Below are 12725 nucleotides of genomic sequence, written 5' to 3' on the forward strand. Positions count from 1 at the left end.
CATTCATACTGTTCATAGTTTGCTGGTAGGCAGAAGGAAGAATTGGAGTCGGAAAGATAAAGGCCTATGGTGGAATTTAGATACATTAAAAAGACTCTGAAAATGCTTTTTTTAACGTTTTGAAAAATATATTGAATTTGCCATAGCTCACCATCGCCATCTAGTGTCACAGTTGTATAATGCACCTTACAACACACTTTAAAACATTTTATTTGCAGCTGTATAGCCAAGTCCTATGTTGCACTGTATAATTAAACAATGCTTTGATTCAAGATACCTGCATTTGAAGCTTCCCTAGTGTTATGTCTGAATGGTACCATACTGGTGGCATACTTTTCTTCTTCTTTTTGAACACTGAGAATTTTTTCTTTTTTGCCAAATAGGAAACCTGTTTTTTTGGGGGGTGGGAAACAAAACATTCAGACAAGAACAGAATTCTGTGATCCGCATGAATCGGTGCTTTCCATTCTCTTTCATGAGAAAGGAACATGCCATGCCTATGTATACAGTTTGCATTGTGAACACGGAAGATTTCCAGCCTCATAATAAATGGGGAAAGTTCATACAGGGAACTCCCAAGTCTGTTTGTCTCTATCTTAAATTTGCACCCCTTGTTTCCGCCACATGGTGCCCAGTTGGCTAATACTAGTACAGTATCATAAAATGCAATGAAACAAAACAATTAAAATGCAGATAAAAATAAAAACAGTTAAATTAATTTAACACACTTATGCATTGGCTTATAGGCTTCAGGCTGTCAAAAATGTATCTTGATATGTTCAATAAGTAGGAAATAGCTATATATGTGCAGTGCAATCCCATTTAAAACATTGTGGATGACTTCCTGCTTCCATGTGGATGATATGTTCAATAAGTAGGAAATAGCTATATATGTGCAGTGCAATCCCATTTAAAACATTGTGGATGTTTCCTGCTTGGCAGGGGGTTGGACTCGATGGGCCTTGTGGTCTCTTCCAACTCTATGATTCTATGATTCTCACCGTGAAAGCTCCTCTACCTTTATAGTGCATTCCTAAAAGACAGGCATAGGCAAACCTGGCCCTCCAGATGTTTGGGGAGTAAAACTCCCATCATCCCTGACCACTGGTCCTGTTAGCTAGGGATGATGGGAGTTGTAGTCCCAAAACATCTAGAGGGGTGAGTTTGCCTATGCCTGCTATAAGGTATATATGTCTATAAGAGCTATTACACTTGTTAGCTTAAAAAAAATGGAAACAACATGTTTAAACAATGGAAGTTAAGCAACATATGGTAAGTTCCCTGGGCCCTCTGGTTGGTTGCTGTTAGCAATGGAGTACTGTAGAATAAATAGGGGCAAGTAGATAAATAGGGGCAAGTAGATAAATAGGTACCGCTTACCAGCGGGAAGGTAAACGGCGTTCCGTGTGCGGCTCTGGCTCGCCAGAGCAGCGTTGTCACGCTGGCCACGTGACCCGGAAGTGTCTCCGGACAGCGCTGGCCCCCGGCCAATAGATGTGAGATGGGCGCACAAACCCCAGAGTCTGTCAAGGCTGGCCCGTTCGGGCAGGGGTACCTTTACCTTTACCTTTACCTTTACTGTAGAATATATACCATTTCTCTGATCTAGCAAGGCAATTTTGTCTTGAATTTTCAGGGTTTGCTGCTCACAAGCTTCCCAAACCAAGATGAATCTAGGTTATTTTCATTTATTCTTTTTCTTCTTCTTTTTTAAGATTCATTAGGCACAGTTGTCTTTTCCACATTTATGAACAAATAAAAAGAGGAACAAACTTAATTTCGGGTCTGACCAGTAGAGGGCTTCATCAAACAAAATTTGAATCAGACAAGAAGTCCTGTAGTTTTTCCCCCTGAAGAAACCAGCTGCTCAAAATTGGGAAACAGCGCTGAAAAAAAGAGAATTCCTCCTTTGGCAGGAAGTTGTCTTTGAATTGGGTTTTCAAAACTGAAAGCCTGTTTCCCTGCAAGCTTGCTCTTTAATCTAGCCTGCCTACTTTATTAACCTTTTCTCTCACAGGTCAAGTAGTTATATTATGGGCTGCATCCTAATCCACAAGACATCTGTGTTATATTAACCTTTATGCTTCTGCATTTAACAAAACAGTTGCACAACACAGATAAGATCAAGCACTCTAGAAGCAAGAACTGTGCAACCAGTGATCACCCTTCAGTCTGATTATAGTGAATTTTTTCCAATGTCTCCTTTAATTTTGCAATATCCTTTTTTTTAATGGAGTGATCAGGGCTGTACATAGGTGATCAAAGGAGCTGTAGGTGTGGATGCTAGCACAGAAAATTCATTTCGAAAGGGGAGAAAGAAAGAGCCATTGCGAAGGGACAGCTAAATAGCTCAGAAAAATATTGTTATTGTTAAAATTTATATGCTGCCCTTCATCTGCAGATCTCAGGATGATTTACAACATAAACAGCTACTTTTACACATCTTATGTTTGAATTTATTCAGGAGTGCCCCATTTCAGCAGCTTACTTGACAGAGCTCCCTCTCCTCTCCAGTTGTGCCAGTACTTAAACTGAGTGACTTAAAAACTTTGTGCAAATGTACATAAATGCCATATTTTAAAGTGAGCATTTTCTTTCCAAATATGTGCACTGAGTTGGCATGTGTATGCGTGCGTAAAGCGAATAACATAGAAGCTCTAGGGTCTGAGCTGATACATAGGTAAAACACCCACTTGCTCTATAAAGAAACAAGCTGGTTGCCGTTTAATAAATGCAACAAATTCAGTCTGCTTCCCAGCAGTCATCCATTACCTTTCGGATCCAAGGTGGCAGAGACACCACTGAGATGCGGCGCATCATCCGTCTTGCTTGCACAACCGTGTTTGTTCCGTGCATGCTTTGTGCATGTTCTTCCACAATGTTTACATCCAGCTGAATTGATGCTTCAGAGAGGAAGGAAGAGAAAAGAAAGGATACACAGCGAGTCAAGCCGAAATGGTGGCAGTTTCATTACCGATAAAAGATCACCTTTCATTCTAGATTAGGTAACCTGGAATTAATATGACTGTTTCTTGGGCCAGGAGCAGATCACAAAAGACCCTTATGCAGATACAGTACATAAATACACAATGCCTTTTCCCCTTCCCCATGCACTAAAGGTAAAGGTAAAGGGACCCCTGACTATTAGGTCCAGTTGTGGCCGACTCTGGGGTTGCGGCGCTCATCACACACTATAGGCCAAGGGAGCCGGCGTTTGTCCGCAGACAGCTTCCGGGTCATGTGGCCAGCATGACTAAGCCGCTTCTGGCGAACCAGAGCAGCGCACAGAAACGCCGTTTACCTTCCCGCCAGAGCGGTACCTATTTATCTACTTGCACTTTGACGTGCTTTCGAACTGCTAGGTTGGCAGGAGCTGGGACCGAGCAATGGGAGCTCACCCCGTCGTGGGGATTCGAACCGCCGACCTTCTGATGACAAGTCCTAGACTCTGTGGTTTAACCCACAGCGCCACCCGCGTCCTTTCCCCATGCACTACATTATACTTAAAGGTAAAATGATCTCCTGAAAATTAAGTCCAGTCACGAACGACTGGGGTTGTGATGCTCATCTTACTTTACAGGCCGTGGATTTTACGTGTTGTGCTTAGGCCACAATATAGGGACTACATTATATATTTTAACAGGCACCCTTGAAGCATGCTATGTGTGCCCAGTTTGCCTTAATTTAAATTTTGCACACAAAGTGGTCGTTGGCAAAGCAGGTTAAGTTACCGTTCCGTAAAAGCTTCTTCCTTTTCAGTGCTGGAAATACTTTGGGAGAAGGTAAGGCCCGAATAGCCCTTGGAAAGGCATGATACTTAGGGGGAACAGAAGTCGTCTTAGACCCCACTGGTTTTGGAGAGCCGTCTTCACCATGGAGCTTGGCCTTCTTCCTTGCCCTTTGATAGAAAGGGAATAACTTCCTCAGTGTTGCCCTAAACTGTTTCATAAGGCTCTTTCTCTTGCCCACGTGGAACTCAAGAGTTTCAGAGCTGTCAGACACCTGTCCTTGAGGCATCCGCCTTTCCTCCTCTCTCACCAAATGAATAGGCATGACTCTTTGCCATCTGAAAATAAAGATAATGGATAATTACTGACTCTCCCAGTGAGTAAGCCGCCCACAGTCCTGGTTTATGCAGATGGATTGCTGTATTGTTGTAGACATACTGAAACAAAACTTTGCACTGACACGTGAGGCTGCATTTCTGAAATTCAAAATAGGGCTTTTAGGATTTCGTACCATTCCAGTTTTTGTTTATAAAAGAGCACCTTTCTAACAAAGTAAAAAGAAAAGTACAGTCATACCTCGTGTTGTGTTTGTTTCGGGTTGAGCGTTTTCAGGTTGCGTCCCACGGTGACCCAGAAGTACTGGAAAGGGTTACTTCTGGGTTTTGCCGCTCGCACATGCGCAGACGCTCAAAATGAACAGATCTCATTTGCAAGGGATCAGAGGTACCACTGTACAAACTTCAACCTTAACTTTTGTAAATGAATTCCCAGTGCATAATGGGTTAGTAATAAGGTTAGCGATTGAACTGAATGATCTTCCAGCTGAGTGGTTCTATGGTTGTAAGGTTGGAGTCTAGACATTAGAAGGACTGCTAAAGTGGTCCAACATGCTGGACAGGTCTGGTTTGGCCAAGTACAGGTGATTTGTTGCTGTAGGACCTAATGGTTGGAGACCTCCTAGGAGAAGAAAGAGCCTTGTCAGGGTGGGGGTCACCTTCCCCCTCCACCCTCCCAGCTGTGGATTGTGCTAATTCTCTGTATGCAGTAAAGCTAACAGAAGGACAGAGGGCTGAGTTGTCTTCTGTAAGAATCATAGAATCATAGAATCATAGAGTTGGAAGAGACCACAAGGGCCATCGAGTCCAACCCCCTGCCAAGCAGGAAACACCATCAGAGCACTCCTGACATATGGTTGTCAAGCCTCTGCTTAAAGACCTCCAAAGTAGGAGACTCCACCACACTCCTTGGCAGCAAATTCCACTGTCGAACAGCTCTTACTGTCAGGAAGTTCTTCCTAATGTTTAGGTGGAATCTTCTTTCTTGTAGTTTGGATCCATTGCTCCGTGTCCGCTTCTCCGGAGCAGCAGAAAACAACCTTTCTCCCTCCTCTATGTGACATCCTTTTATATATTTGAACATGGCTATCATATCACCCCTTAACCTCCTCTTCTCCAGGCTAAACATGCCCAGCTCCCTTAGCCGTTCCTCATAAGGCATCGTTTCCAGGCCTTTGACCATTTTGGTTGCCCTCCTCTGGACACGTTCCAGTTTGTCAGTGTCCTTCTTGAATTGTGGTGCCCAGAACTGGACACAGTACTCCAGGTGTGGTCTGACCAGAGCAGAATACAGTGGCACTATTACTTCCCTTGATCTAGATGCTATACTCCTATTGATGCAGCCCAGAATTGCATTGGCTTTTTTAGCTGCCGCGTCACACTGTTGGCTCATGTCAAGTCTGTGGTCAACCAAGACTCCTAGATCCTTTTCACATGTACTGCTCTCAAGCCAGGTGTCACCCATCTTGTATTTGTGCCTCTCATTTTTTTTGCCCAAGTGCAATACTTTACATTTCTCCCTGTTAAAATTCATCTTGTTTATTTTTGCCCAGTTCTCTAATCTGTCAAGGTCGTTTTGAAGTGTGATCCTGTCCTCTGGGGTGTTAGCCACCCCTCCCAGTTTGGTGTCATCTGCAAATTTGATCAGGATGCCCTTGAGTCCATCATCCAAGTCGTTGATAAAGATGTTGAATAAGACCGGGCCCAAGACAGAACCCTGTGGCACCCCACTAGTCACTCTTCTCCAGGATGAAGAGGAACCATTGATGAGCACCCTTTGGGTTCGGTCAGTCAGCCAGTTACAAATCCACTGAGTGGTAGCATAGTCAAGACCGCATTTTACCAGCTTCTTTACAAGAATATCATGGGGCACCTTGTCAAATGCCTTGCTGAAATCAAGGTAGGCTACATCCACTGCGTTCCCTTCATCTACCAGGCTTGTAATTCTGTCAAAAAACGAGATCAGGTTAGTCTGACATGACTTATTTTTCAGAAATCCATGCTGACTATTGGTGATCACAGCATTCCTTTCTAGGTGCTCACAGACTGTTTGCTTAATGATCTGCTCCAGAATCTTCCCTGCTATTGATGTCAGACTGACTGGGCGGTAATTATTTGGGTCCTCTCTTTTCCCCTTTTTGAAAATAGGGACAACATTTGCCCTCCTCCAGTCTGCCGGGACTTCGCCTGTTCTCCAGGAATTCTCAAAGATGACTGCCAGTGGTTCTGAGATCACATCTGCCAGTTCTTTTAATACTCTTGGATGCAGTTCATCTGGCCCTGGAGACTTGAATACATCTAAACTAGCCAAATATTCTTGTACTATCTCCTTAGTTATTCTGGGCTGTGTTTCCTTTGCTGAATCATTTGCTCCAAATTCTTCAGGTCGGGCATTGTTTTCTTTATCGGAGAAGACTGGGGCAAAGAAGGCATTGAGTAGTTCAGCCCTTTCTGTGTCCCCTGTTTGCATTTCACCATCTTCTCCTCTGAGTGACCCCACAGTTTCTTTGTTCTTCCTTTTGCTACGAACATACCCATAAAAGCCTTTTTTGTTGCTTTTAACCTCTCTAGCAAGCCTGAGTTCATTCTGTGCTTTAGCTTTTCTGACTTTGTGTCTACATGTGCTGGCTATTTGTTTGAATTCCTCTTTGGTGGTTTCCCCCCTTTTCCATTTTTTGTACACATCCTTTTTTAATCTTAATTCAGTTAAAAGTTCTTTAGATAGCCACCCTGGCTTCTTTAGGCACCTTCCATGTTTCCGTCTCATTGGTATTGCCTGACGTTGTGCTTTTAGTATCTCCCTCTTAACAAATTCCCAGCCATCATGAACTCCCTTTCCTTTTAGTATTGTTGTCCATGGGATCTCACCCAGCACTTCCCTAAGTTTTATGAAGTCGGCTTTCTTAAAGTCAAGAAATTGAGTCCTAGTATGCTTGGCTGCTCCTTTCCGCTGTATAGTAAACTTCAGAAGAGCATGATCACTCGCGCCTAATGATCCTTCCACTTCTACCCCACTAACCAGGTCATCAACATTGGTTAGGACCAGATCTAAAATGGCTGTTCCTCTTGTTGCTTCTCCCACTTTCTGGACAATGAAGTTGTCTGCAAGGCCAGTGAGGAATCTGTTTGACCTTATGCTCTTGGCTGAGTTTGACGTCCAACAAATATCCGGGTAATTGAAGTCCCCCATTACTACTATCTCCCTTCCTTTTGCATGCTTGGCCATCTGTTCCAGGAAGGCATCATCTATGTCCTCCGTTTGGCTTGGGGATCTATAGTAAACTCCCACAATGAGGTCTCTGTTATTCTTCTCTCCCTTAATTTTGACCCAAATGCTCTCACTTTGGCTTTGAGGATCTAAATCTTGGATCTCTTCACAGGTATACACATCCCTGACATATAACGCCACTCCTCCTCCTTTCTTGTCTGGTCTGTTTCTCTGAAATAGATTGTATCCCCCCATTATTACATTCCAATCGTGGGACTTATCCCACCAGGTTTCAGTGATGCCTATTATGTCATATTTAGTTTGCTGTACCAAGAGCTCAAGCTCATCTTGTTTATTTCCCATGCTTTGCGCATTAGTGTACAGACATTGAAGTTCATTAATCATTCCCCCGTGTCTCTTATTTAAGGATTTTTTCCTCCCACCACTAGGTCCGTGTGCTGTTTTCTCCATTTGGTCTATGACATTTGGATGATCATCTTCATTAATTGATAGGCTCCTACCTTCAGGAGCACTGTCTCCCTCCCCCACATTAGTCAGTTTAAAGCCCTCCTGATGAGGTTTCTGAGATTTTTGGCAAAAACATTTCTCCCAACCGTTGTGAGGTGCAGCCCATCACTTGCCAGAAGTCCATCTTCAAGAAACTGCAGTCCGTGATCTAAGAATCCAAACCGTTCCTGTTTACACCATTTGCGAAGCCAGCTGTTCACTTCCACTATTTTCCCCTCTCTCTCTGGGCCATGTCGTTCAACTGGGAGGACAGATGAGATGACAATTTGTGCATTTAGTTGCTTCAATTTCCTGCCGAGAGCCTCGTAGTCTCTTTTGATCTTCTGGAGGCTATTGCTTGCAGTGTCATTGGTTCCCACATGAACCAAGAGGAAGGGGTATTTGTCAGTGGGTTTTATGATTCCTTGCAGTCGTTCAGTTACATCTTGGATCTTAGCCCCGGGGAGACAGCACACTTCCCGAGACATCTTGTCAGGCCCACAGATCACTGCTTCTGTTCCCCTCAGTAGGGAATCCCCTATCACCACTACACGCCTCCTCTTGGGTTTGGTCGGGGTTCTTCCGTGAGCTGTCCGTTCCAAGGTCGCCTGCACATTCCCTGAGGACTGACTTTGCTGCTCGTCTTCATATACCTGATCGACTGTAATGAGGGAGAGATCCTCAAATGGAGTCTGCTCTTCGTCTTCCATGCTAGGGGAGAGGACCTCAAAGCGATTGTGTATTTCTAAGCAATCAGAGTGAACCCTGGGCCTCCTACTTCTTTGAGTCACGTTTCTCCATATATCTGGCTCCTGTGTTGGTGAACTAGACTCCTTCTCAGGGGAGTCCCCTGTCTCCTCCTTGGTGGAGACGGTGTGCTCTGTTGCTTCCAAGAAGAGCTCCAGCTCTCTAATTCTTTGGAGCGTAGCTACACGTTCCTCCAGTTTCTGGACTTTGTCTTTTAAGAGAGCAATCAACATGCAATTGCTGCAGGTAAAGCTGCCTGCAACCTTTGGCAAGATGGCAAACATTGCGCAGGAATCGCAGGCGACTGCAACTGTTCCCTCCCCTTCCATCTTGAGATCGTGTCGTTGGGGTTGGCTACAGAGGTCCTCCATCATAAAAAGCTTGAAGACAGGACAAATAACTTCCCCCACACAAAAAACACCTAGATCTCCCCCCACAAACGTTTGAGACTAGCTCCCCTAAATCTAAAAGATGGATCTAACTGCGCGCGCCGCTAGGCGCGCGCCGCTGCCCTGCAAACTCTGATAAGCTCCTCCCACAGCTAATCCCCTGCCTCAACAGAAACCCTGCCCCCTCTGACCTTTACACAGGGAAAACAGCTAATGAGCCACAAAGAAACACACACACACAAGAAAACCCTTTTTGCTCCTTCTTCAACTGATGCCCTGCAAACTCTGATAAGCTCCTCCCACAGCTAATCCCCTGCCTCAACAAAAACCCTGCCCCCTCTGACCTTTACACAGGGAAAACAGCTAATGAGCCACAAAGAAACACACACACACAAGAAAACCCTTTTTGCTCCTTCTTCAACTGCTGCCCTGCAAACTCTGATAAGCTCCTCCCACAGCTAATCCCCTGCCTCAACAGAAACCCTGCCCCCTCTGACCTTTACACAGGGAAAACAGCTAATGAGCCACAAAGAAACACACACACACAAGAAAACCCTTTTTGCTCCTTCTTCAACTGATGCCCTGCAAACTCTGATAAGCTCCTCCCACAGCTAATCCCCTGCCTCAACAGAAACCCTGCCCCCTCTGACCTTTACACAGGGAAAACAGCTAATCAGCCAGAAAGAAACACACACACACAAGAAAACCCTTTTTGCTCCTTCTTCAACTGATGCCCTGCATCAGTTTATGGTGCTGCTGGCATTTCCCTGAGAAATCTGATGGGAGCTTTGGCACCTCTGTAGGAGTTCGGCTGTATCTTCTTCTGTGCTCAACTTCCAAAGCTCGCAGCTGGGAAATAACTTTCTTCGGACCAACACAAAAGCCACCCCTCAAAAAGGAAGAACTTGAAAACTTGACATGTTTTGATGACCCTATGGTTGCTCCTAATTACCCGGTTTTGTAGAGTTTTCTTCTTATGGCTCAACATGAGTAACTTTGCTTCTCTCTATATATATATGCAAATAAAGCAGATATCACAAAATGCCAGCAAGCCTCCAGAGACCTCTTTTCAAGAAAACAGAATTCAACGGGCATTCGTAGCACCTGGCTCTCCAGAATTTTCGCCAAGCAGAGAACTGTGGCATATGTAGCTATAGAGTTGCCTTCCCCAACAGGATGCCCTCCAGATGCTTTGGATAACAACTCCCATCAGCCCCAGCCAGCATGGCTGTACAATGCCAAAGCTAATAGAAGCACAACATTATGGGAGTTGTAGTCCAAAATGTCTGCAGGTTGGGGCAGGCTGCTATAGACATCTCTCTGTGCATGTCCAAGGTTGTTGTTGTTTAGTACATTCACCGGAAATACAAAAATTAGTACAACCACCATAAAAGAGTTAAAAACAGAGATCGGAGTAGCAGGCACAACCCTAACAGGCAGAGGATCAGCCTGTTAAAACAACTCAAGCCAATAGACTAGATGTCTCCTGGAGCAAGAATACTGTATTCATTCATTTCACTCCATATATCAGTGTTTTTCAACCACTGTTCCGCGGCACACTAGTGTGCCGCGAGATGTTGCCTGGTGTGCCGTGGGAAAAATTGAAAAATTCGAAAGATTTTTTTTTTAAAAAAAGTCAAATTTTCGCCCACTAGGCGGGCGCCGGACTGTGTCCACCCTATTTTCCATCCGTCCTGGGTGGGGATCAGATCGGATGGGATCGGATGAGAGCGGACAGGCGGTCCGCTCTCATCTGATTCCCCATAGAGAGCAGCGGGGCTCTGACATCTCCCTCTCCGCACACAGTGGTGGTGTGCCTCGTGATTTTTTTCATGAAACAAGTGTGCCTTTGCCCAAAAAAGGTTGAAAAACACTGCCATATATTTATATAGTGCTTAATACTAAGACAGTCCCAGTTTACAAAACACCAAATCCCATGTATGCATTCTGTACAACGAACAACGTCACTGAGAAACAACAATGCAAACCAAACAATCGAGGGTTCACACACGCCATAAACATCCCACCCCAAAGAATCCTAGGAACTCTAGTTTGCTAAGGGTGTTGGGAATTGTAGCTCTGTGAGAGCAACAGTTCCCAGATTTTGGGGAGGGGGAATGTGCTCTAAATGCGCTTTGCACGTATGGTGTGTATGCAGCCAAAATCCCCCCAAAACAAAAAGCATAGCTGTGCCTTTTGAAAATATCTTCTGAGTCAGGGAGCCCTTGACCAGACATGTGACCGAAGTTCCTGGGGAATTTCCACAACTTGTTTAAGGTGCAAGTGAAGAATTAGTGTGGCTCACCTCTTGGTCTCTTTCCCTTTCACTTGGATGGCTTTTCCCTGGGCTTCATGCATCTTTTCAATAGGAGGTCTGCGCATGCAGCTCCGAAGAGGACCAGGAAAGCACCTTGGGTTGCGGCGCATAGCTCTTTCCTTCCCAGGCTGAGTAGATTCCTAATACGGGACCTTTATGTGCATTCAGGGCTCGGCGCTTCCTTGAAACACCTTTCCTTGCCTTGTAGAGATTTGGGCAGGTTGTGTCATGAAACGGTTCTACTTATTGAGAATCACACGGCCTAATAACAAATTTGTCAAAGCCCTGGGAAATTCCACAATACACAGCTCCTCATGGCGTGGTAAATTCCTCCTCAGAGACGTGACACATTTTTGGACTTAGCACAAGAGGACGGAGTGAAGTCTATTTTATCCTCACTGACAAGGGTGTGGATTCTCCTCAAAGGCTGCCATCTTCCACCTTGCAACTCCTGGGTTTTCAAGATGCCCCTTTGTTTTGATGGCCGTGAGACAGGAGTTGCAAATGTGATTCCCTCCAGAAGTTGTGGACTACGACTCCTATCAGTCCCAGCAAGCATGGTCAGTAGGGATGGAGGGAGCTGTAGTCCACAACACAGGAGTCTAGGAAACTGTGGGTTAGCTCAGTCGGTAGAGCAAGAGACTCTCAATCTCAGGGCTGTGGGTTCAAGCTCCATGTTGGGCAAAAAAAAGTTTCTTGCACTGCAGAGGGTTGGACTAGATGTGTTTGTGGGAGGGGGGTTATTTGTTTGTTATGTATTTTGAGTTCTTTTTTTGTATCTTTATGTTGTAAACAACCCTGTGATCTTCGGATGAAGAGTATAGTAATAGTAATAGTAATAGTAATAATAATAATAATAATAATAATAATAATAATAATAATAATAATAGATTCAGGTAGGTAGTTGTGTTGGTCTGACGCAGTAGAAATATATATATATATATATATATATATATATATATATATATATATATATATATATATATATATTTGCTTTCGTAGATTTTCACGGGTACAGGAATGCAGGTTTTGGTGTCTTCGGGTGTCTTCCCGTGTAAGAGTCGGGGTGTCTGGGCGACGTTTCGACGAGGTCTCACTCGTCATCTTCAGGCTGGAGCTTTCGGCTTCTTGTTACTGGAACAGAGCAGAATCTGGTGTTTGAGTTCCTATAAATACTGTTGAGGGGTGTGGTGTATAGCCTCCAACGTTCTGGGCAGAGAGGAAGTTCCTAGATTAGTGTGCCTTTTCTTCTTTTGTTCCTTAATTACTTGAGGGATATCTTGAGTGATTTCATGAGTGATATTCTGAATACCACTGGGTGGGTCATTAAGTGTAGATTAGTGGTAAAGCTTTCGTGTCTTGACCTCTTGAGCTTGTGAAGAGTTTTTCTGAGAAGATGGCTGTGCTGCATTTAGTTGTGCTCTGGCTTGGCTTCGTGTATAGGGGCGAGCTGTAATTTTGTGCCTTGTGCCAGCCAGATCTGTGTAGGGATTG

At 44.5% G+C, this 12725-nt stretch overlaps 1 protein-coding gene across 3 annotated transcripts in view; it reads right to left on the bottom strand.

Annotated features, from left to right (window-relative positions):
- Positions 1–12093, bottom strand: part of LOC309525153 (uncharacterized protein C3orf49) — a 254711-nt gene extending 242618 nt beyond the window's left edge. For 2 of the 3 annotated variants that reach the window (XR_014216068.1, XM_082210607.1), the window contains exons 1-4: positions 11220–12093; positions 3732–4066; positions 2773–2903; positions 278–388 (exon numbers count right to left, since the gene is read on the bottom strand). Coding sequence is in view for 2 of the 3 variants with exons in the window: in XM_082210607.1 (XP_082066733.1) it covers positions 278–388; positions 2773–2903; positions 3732–4066; positions 11220–11341 (699 nt within the window). In the remaining variant the exon portion in view is untranslated. The remainder of the gene's footprint in view (positions 1–277; positions 389–2772; positions 2904–3731; positions 4067–11219) is intronic. The other variant, XM_082210608.1, reaches the window with a different exon arrangement.
- Between the last annotated feature and the right edge of the window lie 632 nt (positions 12094–12725).

This window comes from Podarcis vaucheri (genome assembly GCF_965113315.1).
Source record: "Podarcis vaucheri genome assembly, chromosome: 2".
NCBI lineage: Eukaryota > Metazoa > Chordata > Lepidosauria > Squamata > Lacertidae > Podarcis > Podarcis vaucheri.